This window comes from Salmo trutta, chromosome 15, assembly GCF_901001165.1.
Source record: "Salmo trutta chromosome 15, fSalTru1.1, whole genome shotgun sequence".
NCBI lineage: Eukaryota > Metazoa > Chordata > Actinopteri > Salmoniformes > Salmonidae > Salmo > Salmo trutta.
This window is the reverse complement of record NC_042971.1, coordinates 64,140,593-64,149,495: the sequence shown is the minus strand read 5'-3', so window position 1 is coordinate 64,149,495 and position 8,903 is coordinate 64,140,593. Positions and strand designations below refer to the sequence as shown.

General features: G+C 40.6%; 1 protein-coding gene across 3 annotated transcripts; it reads left to right on the top strand.

Moving 5' to 3' along the window:
• The first annotated feature begins 1,679 nt into the window (after positions 1-1,679).
• Positions 1,680-4,930, top strand: june (JunE proto-oncogene, AP-1 transcription factor subunit). Of its 3 annotated transcripts, none has more exons than XM_029692492.1 (2): positions 1,680-1,843; positions 2,782-4,930. In XM_029692492.1, the coding sequence occupies exon 2, from the start codon at positions 2,906-2,908 to the stop codon at positions 3,968-3,970; it is 1,065 nt and encodes a 354-aa protein (XP_029548352.1). In that variant the 5' UTR covers positions 1,680-1,843; positions 2,782-2,905; the 3' UTR covers positions 3,971-4,930. The 3 variants fall into 3 exon arrangements, with proteins under 3 accessions (XP_029548352.1, XP_029548351.1, XP_029548354.1); XM_029692491.1 differs by having other exon boundaries at positions 1,680-2,229; XM_029692494.1 differs by lacking the exon at positions 1,680-1,843 and adding an exon at positions 2,241-2,474.
• The last annotated feature ends 3,973 nt before the right edge of the window (positions 4,931-8,903 follow it).

The following is an 8,903-nucleotide window of genomic DNA, read 5'->3' as shown; positions in this document are numbered from 1 at the left end:
GGGTGTCAAAATAGCTAGCCTGTGATGGCGAGCTATCTACTCAGAATATTGCAAAATGTGCTTTCACCGGAAAGCTATTATAAAATCGGACACCTCGATTGCATAAAGGAGTTCTGTATCTATAATTCTTAAAATAATTGTTATGTTTTTTGTGAACGTTTATCGTGAGTAATTTAGTAAATTCACCGGAAGTGTTCGGTGGGAATGCTAGTTCTGAACGTCACATGCTAATGTAAAAAGCTGTTTTTTGATATAAATATGAACTTGATTGAACAAAACATGCATGTATTGTATAACATAATGTCCTAGGCGTGTCATCTGATGAAGATCATCAAAGGTTAGTGCTGCATTTAGCTGTGGTTTTGTTTTTTGTGACATTATATGCTAGCTTGAAAAATGGGTGTCTGATTATTTCTGGCTGGGTAGTCTGCTGACATAATCTAATGTTTTGCTTTCGCTGTAAAGCCTTTTTGAAATCGGACAGTGTGGTTAGATAAAGGAGAGTCTTTTCTTTAAAATGGTGTAAAATAGTCATATGTTTGAAAAATGGAAGTTTTGGGATTTTTGAGGAATTTGTAATTCGCGCCACGCCTATCATTGGATATTGGAGCAGGTGTTCCGCTAGCGGAACGTCTAGATGTAAGAGGTGATCACCGTGCGTAATGCCAAGCGTCGGCTGGAGTGGTGTAAAGCTCGCCGCCATTGGACTCTGGAGCAGCGGAAACGCATTCTCTTGAGTGATGAATCACGCTTCACCATCTGGCAAATCTGGGTTTGGCGGATGCCAACTGTAAAGTTTGGTGGAGGAGGAATAATGGTCTGGGGCTGTTTTTCATGGTTTGGTCTAGGCCCCTTAGTTCCAGTGAAGGGAAATCTTAATGCTACAGCATACAATTACATTCTGGAAGATTCTGTGCTTCCAACTTTGCGGCAAAAGTTTGGGGAAGGCCCTTTTCTGTTTCAGCAAGTCAATGCCCCCGTGCACAAAGCGAGGTCCATACAGAAATGGTTTGTCTAGATTGTTGTGGAAGAACTTGACTGGCCTGCACAGAGCCCCGACCTCAACATCGAACACTTTTGGGATGAATTGAAACGCAGACTGTGAGCCAGGCCTAATCGCCCAACATCAGTGCCCGACCTCGCTAATGCTCTTGTGGCTGAATGGAAGCAAGTCTCCGCAGAAATGTTCCAACATCTAGTGGAAAGTCTTCCCAGAAGACTGGAGGCTGTTATAACAGCAAAGAGGGACCAACTCCTTATTATTGCTCATGATTTTGGAATGAGATTTTCGACGAGCAGGTGTCCAAATACATTTGGTCATGTAGTGTATCATACAAATTGTAAATTCGGAACATATCTTACGAAGTGGATAATGAACCTCCACAAATGAATACACACCATATGAAACGGATCATATCATACTAATTTTAGAGTCTGGGCTTTACGTACAGAATAATACGAAATGCTCTGAGACCAGGTTGTCCTATCGCACTGAGCACTAGCCTACATGGTCCGGGAAACGTTCTATTATGTACACATTTTGTATTGTACAGTAACAAACACTTTGAAATAGTAACTGGCTTTCAAATGGCCAGTAAAAAAAAGAAAGAAACACTTGAGCGACGCGGCATAGAGGAGAGGAGGCGTCAGTGACTGTGTGACATCTATGCAGAGTAGTTTCAGGAACGAGAGAGGGAGAGAGAGAGAGGCGTATGGTATTAGTAATCAACCAAGCAGAAAACCCCACAGTACAACTGACAGTGGATTTTGCAGCTCAGACGAGGAAACGAGAGGCAACGAGAGTAGCAGAAGGAAGAGAAGCCCGATTTCTCCTCTGTCAAATGTCAGTTTACAGAGAATAAAACTGGATTATATGAATTTTTCCATCTGAATTTGTTGGAAGATTTTTGTTTAACGCACGGATATCGTATTCATTTTGAATTGATCATCTGTACACACACACACACACACACACACACACACACACACGCTCGATCGACTCACAGGCAGCGTGCGTGGGTAACATCTACCATACGATGGATGGTATTCTGTGTCACCGTTGATCGGTGTGATTAACGCGAATCACCGGAGATGAGTCACTGGATTGTTTCACGGGGACGTTATTTCTCGAAACGTAACGTTAGTAGGCTAATCAACTTGTCATCGCACTGAACGGGCTTTCCTGTCATCATTGTGAATACGTGAGACATTGTGAGACGTTCGCCTATTGTATGTATTCTAACAACATTATTACGTTACACTATACTTGCAATTGGTCATTATAATGTAGCCTACTTGCTGTATGATACAATAATAATGGTGACAATATCCAACTGTGAGCTATACGTCCAGGAGTCTCTCATGACAAACCCGTATCAAAACAGGATGAAACTATTAACAACTGTAAAATAGTAGCCTACCAACCCAAATCACATGAACCCAGTAACAAAGAGTTGTTTCATTGTCATTAATTGGTAAGGTTGTATTCCACGGAAGCAATAATATATGAATTATGATTGATACAGCATAAAAGCGAATGCTCAACAAGGATAATGTTATAGAAATACTGCGTACTGTGTAGAGGTACGCTGCTTGTTGCTCCGACTGTTGAGCTAAAGAGAAACTAGTTTGTATTCCTGTAAACCGTAGAAGTAATGTATATAATATCATGTCAGTATAAAGTTATATCACATATGTAGCCTACTGTATGTTTATTTTATTTTTTTCAAATTACATATTACATTTATAATATCCAACGTTTTTTGTTTTGTTTTACTACAGGTGGCAGATTTCATATTGGAATATTTTTGAACAAAAGTCTTAAATCTTCAGAGTTAATGTGTAGGTGGAACACTTCAACCTCTATATAATAATCAGATTATGAAGATTCTGCCTCCTTGCGTCAATGACGGCTAAAATGGAAACCCCTTTCTACGACGACGTGGCTCTAGGTGTTCCTCACAACTTCGGACAACACCATGCAGATTACCAACGTTACCAGGGCCACAAGATGATGAGTAAGAAAGTGGCACATAACTTCTCAGGAGGTTCCCACAGCAGCTCTGGCCTGAAACTGTTACAAAACCAGCCTGGGAGCAACTGCAACAGCAACCCTAATAACCTGGGAGGGATTAACAGCAACACAAACAGCTCGTTAATACCCGGCGGCTTGTCAGATATGAACCTTCTGAAGCTAGCCTCCCCTGACCTCGAGCACCTCATCATCCAGTCTAACCAGGGCTTGGTGACGACGTCTCCCGTCCCCAACCCTAACGGAGGTAACCCCTTCATGTACCGGAACAACGCCACTAACGAACAGGAGGGTTTTGCCGATGGGTTCGTCAAAGCCCTGGCGGATCTCCATAAACAGAACCAGCTGGTTGGAGCTCCCATGTCCCCGTCCTCCTCTATACAAGGCCCCTACCAGAGGAACATCATGCCTGCAGGAGACCTGCCCATCTATACCAACCTCAGCAGCTACAACCCCAACCATATATCATCATCCTACCCAGGGGGTCAGATGCCCGGCGGCTACCCATGCCACGGCCCCCACGGACCCGGAGGCCAAGGGTCCCATCATCCCCACAACAGAGGCCTGGACGCCCCTCAGACTGTCCCAGAGATACGTCACCCTCCCGGGGACCCCACCTCCTCCCCTCCCTCACTGTCTCCCATCGACCTGGAGACCCAGGAGAGGATCAAAGCCGAGAGGAAGAAGCTACGTAACCGGATCGCGGCGTCTAAGTGTCGTAAGAGGAAACTGGAGCGGATCTCCAGGCTAGAGGAGAAGGTGAAGGTTCTGAAGACCCAGAACTGTGACCTGACCTCCACCGCCTCGGTCCTGAGGGAGCAGGTGGCCCAGCTCAAACAGAAAGTCATGAATCACGTCACCAATGGCTGCCAGATAGCAGTCAGCTCAGCAGCCCTGCAGTCCAAGAGCACCGGGGACAGGGACAGCACCAGCTGCTGATCAACGGGCTGTACTGTACAGGGATCAGGAGGGTGGTTTTCTGTTGCTCTGAGTCAGTCCTCTCTAACGGAATTAGTACCTCTACAAGGTAAATGATGGGTGTTGTGAGGGTAAATGAAGTACGCTAGCTACGTGAGATGTTGAGGAGAAGGTGAGAATCCCACCTCTCTCTGCTAACTACGTGAGATGTTGAGGAGAAGGGAGAATCCCACCTCTCTGCTAACTATGTGAGATGTTGAGGAGAAGGGAGAATCCCACCTCTCTCTGCTAACTACATGAGATGTTGAGGAGAAGGGAGAATCCCACCTCTCTAACCTCTACAGACACTTTGAGTTGTAGTAGTAACACAACAAGAAAAGAACATGAGACACCTGTACCTTTCTACTTTAGTTTTGTCCTCTCGCAGCCCCGACAGTGACCAAGGTATCTGTGCTCAGTAGGAGCACAGTAAACCACACACACACACCACACACACAGCAGAGTACCAGACTGAAGACTGTGCTCTACAACACTGACCCTTGTACATAACCAGGCAACCATGGGAGAGTGAGGAGCAGAGGACGTTGTGTCTCTAGTATTCAGTTCAGTAGGTCCCGGCTGTTTGTGGCAAACAGGAATTCTAATAACTAGAGGGAGTGAAACATCCAGGGTTTCCCTGTAGGGTAGACGGGTACATGTCACCTCAGAACCAGAATTCCTACATTCTAAAAGGTAATCTCTCTCTCTCTCTCTTATGATTTCAGAACAATCTGTTCTACGGTATTTCTTACTGTCATTACCATAGTATTTTTGCCAGCTAAACATTTGAGTCAAATCAAAAGTTCAAGTTTTAACTTTAAAAAAAAACATTTCAAAATGACAAATGTGTTACTCCAAGGCCCTGCGTATGAGTCGCTGTAAACTCTATTTTGAAATTAAAGAGAAATTAAGATTTTTTTATTTTTTTTCACACAAAAAAAGCAATTGGTCGGAGTATCACCATGTTGATAAAATCTATTGCATGTGATGTGTTTTGTAGATCATTTATTTGTTTAAGAATTACAGGATTTAGCTGTAAAACCGTCACATTTTATTTCAGCCTCATGGCAAAATGTGTAGAATAGCAGGAAATGTGTTTTTCAAAAATGTTAAATGCAAAAAAATGTGTAGAATAGCATGAGATCAGCTATGAAATTGCAAATGTTTGTAATGGGGCTCCAGAGTGGCGCAGCGGTCTAAGCCACTGCATCTCAGTGCTAGAGGTGTCACTACAGACACCGTGGTTCAAATCCAGGCTGTATCACAACCGGCTGTGATTTTTAGTCCCATGGGGCGGCACAGGATTGGCCCAGCGTCGTCCGGATTTGGCCGGTGTAGCCCGTCATTGTAAATAAGAATTTGTTCTTAACTGACTTGCCTAGTTTAAAATAAAGGTTAAATATATCTATATTTTTTTTTATCTTTGCTCCTTGGCAATATGTGTACAATTGCAGGAAATTTGCTTTAAAACAACAACATTTTCTCTCAGCCTCATGGCAAAATGTGTAGTCAGATGCTTCTGTTAAACAATGGGAGAGTTGGACCGTGGAGGTACTATCGTTACCGTTGCTGCGGTACTCCACTGATGGACTAATATATTGTTCAATGTGGTAACATATTATATATTATATACATTGTGTATCAGCGCTGTGTTAACCTGAAATACACTGTGTCAGAAATACATTTTTTAGAGACATTTTAGATAAACTTGCTGTGTTAACAGACAGACAGACAGACAGACAGACAGACAGACAGACAGACAGACAGACAGACAGACAGACAGACAGACAGACAGAAAGGGAAGAGGCTTCTTGAGAAAGCAGCAAGCTAGACTGAAGTAACAAGACAAGGGCTTTTAATCAAAACTAGATAATTACATTAATATCTTATTTTACAAACATTTCTGGAGGAATTTATTTATGCAAAATGTATCTCTGATATTTATGTTTTCTGTGGAACTACACAGGATGGATTTAGTGTCTCGTTTACAATTTTTGGGGGGGAATACAATATATTGCACATAAATCAAAACATGAAATCTTGTCTGATATTTATCTGTGGTCTGAACATGGACTCTACACAGTGTAGAAATGTCTTTGGAAACTATTTGATACTTTGTTTTTTTTCTCTCTTGTTTTTTTTTTTATTCCTACAGTGCAAATGTGATTGTCGATAAAGTAGGTAAATCATATCAGAAGAGCTTTAATTACTACGTCAAAACAAAACCTTACTGCAGTGACCGAAACGGAAAGAACATCGTCTTTCCTTGATGCCGACACATTTTTGAAATGTGTGTTGGCGTTCTATTATGTATTTGGTGCACTGAATTTACTTTCATATATTTCTATACATATACATGTATAGTTCATGATAATTATGTATGTCTTTATTCATATCAATCTAGAGAGAGAGAGAGAGAGAGAAAAAAATATAAGAATCTGTCAAATAGTTTTTTTGGGGGGGGGATCTTCAAGAAAAATATGTATTTTTCAAACTTGAATAAGGCTTTTGAAGTCACTAATAATTATATATTTTTGTACAAAATGTAAATCAACGTTCCTAAAGTCGAAGGTTCAGTGAAAATGATGAGTACATCCAATCTGACATGTTAGTGTACTTCCTTTAGTTCCATTCTGTACATTATTTATTGAGATGGATTTTAATGGGTGGTGGTGGTGGAGGGAGGGGGAATATTATTTCCTATGTGCTGAAGTAGGTGTGTGTACTTAGGAACACTACTCTTTGTTGTGTAAAGTCGTTGTGAAATAGTATTCATATGTTTTATGGTCACATATTTATTTTCCAGTGTAATACAGATTAAAAAAATGTTCTTGATGGGACCACACAGGGTGTGTCTAAATTCGATCAGAGCTGTGTGTGGATTTTTCATTTCCTGCAAAGAGCTATTCCTCTTTGGGGAGAATGTTTAACACGTTTTTTTTCTGAGACTAGATTCATTTCAGTAACTAAGCCAATCTGACAGAAATGTGTTTTTATACATGTGAGTAAAGGAATGTCAAACAATAGACTAGCACTGTAGTCTGTGGTTTGATTCTGTATTGGGTTGAGATTGTCCCTGATTATCTCTGTTAGGCTAAAGCGATGATAACATTTTAAAGGCACTATTACAGGTATTTGGAGAGCAAAGATAACTAACAGAGAGAGAGATTACCTGATGTTCATTGTAAGCACCTGACCCCTCATGATCAAGCCAAAGATAAGAGTTTATCAGTACATACAAAGTGTTTAGATACAGTATAACATGGTTTACTTTACAGTGTCTGTTTGAAAAGGGTTTAGATACAGTATAACATGGTTTACTTTACAGTGTCTGTTTGAAAAGGGTTTAGATACAGTATAACATGGTTTACTTTACAGTGTCTGTTTGAAAAGGGTTTAGATACAGTATTACATGGTTTACTTTACAGTGTCTGTTTGAAAAGGGTTTAGATACAGTATAACATGGTTTACTTTACAGTGTCTGTTTGAAAAGGGTTTAGATACAGTATTACATGGTTTACTTTACAGTGTCTGTTTGAAAAGGGTTTAGATACAGTATTACATGGTTTACTTTACAGTGTCTGTTTGAAAAGGGTTTAGATACAAACATGTTTGGGTAGACAAGACGTTATACATCAGCTCTGTTTACACCTGGTTCTAATTGTCCTGATCTTTTAAATCATCATTATCTCACCCTCTAAAATCATTTTTCAGGAGGCATCGTTGACTGATTACAGCAATGTGTCTTACAATATATAAATACATTATATTTTTAAAGAATAGATGTTGTATAAAGAAATGGACCCGGAAATCTGGTCACAATGCAGACACAGTGGACAGTAACACATTTTAATACCATGTGTTGAAACATTTCTGTAAATGTGGGCACATTCAGAATGTAGACAAGATCTGGACAAATGACCCATGTATAAACGGGGCCCTTCTGAAAGCTGACAACATATTGAAAATACAGTAAATTGTCATGATTTATCACTGTGATGATGAACAATCAATGTGATCAATGATAAATATTACCTTGTAATGGATCAATAACAATAATGATGAAAAAAAAAAAGGGTAGTCAAGCTGCGGCGTATGACGTCATATCCTGTGAAGCGTTGACACAACTGTTGGTTATGCACTGAATGGAAAATTCCATGTCAGGAGTGTGCGTTCCAAACTGCACCCTTTTCTTGCCTGACGACTCACCCTGAATTGAATTCCTCTGCTCCGCCATCGCTACACACACACTCAGTCTGAACCTACCACCCTAGCAGTCCTTTTTGTGTGAAATCAAAAACGAAGGGGCAATTATACGAAACAAGTAAATAAACGGTTGGATTGTCTAGTCAGTCAGAGTAGCAAAGTTGATAACGTTAATCGTGTACGTCGGCTCTGGCCCAACCCAACCAATCAGAACGACGTGTTTCGAATTCTATAAATTGTTTGGGGAGGGAGGGAGGGAGAGAAATCTAAACTCATCGTGGAGAAGAAATGTTAGTTGCCCGGAGCGATATGGATGAGTAGCCAGGTAACCCTAATTCCCTTTTTAGGGCACTTCTTTTGACTAGGGTCCAAAAGGGGCTCTGGTCAAAAAGTAGTGCATTACAGAGGGAATAGGATGCCGTTTGGAATGCACTACAGTCCCTGTCTGAATAGTTTGGACTACGAGAGGGACACATGACTGTTGACTACAGGGCGACTTGCCTTGGTTTAACTGTTGGAACTTTTCTTTTTTTGGTTTACAATATGCTGTCTTCTTGAAAAAAAAGTGTTAATTGTTTCCTTTAATGTTTATGAATAAATCAATAATAAAATAAAAAAAATAAAAATAGGTTTCTGAAACAGGAACTTTTTTTTTTAACTTGTTGTGTCATCATCAAGGGACAGCTACACTATATTATATACAACACTT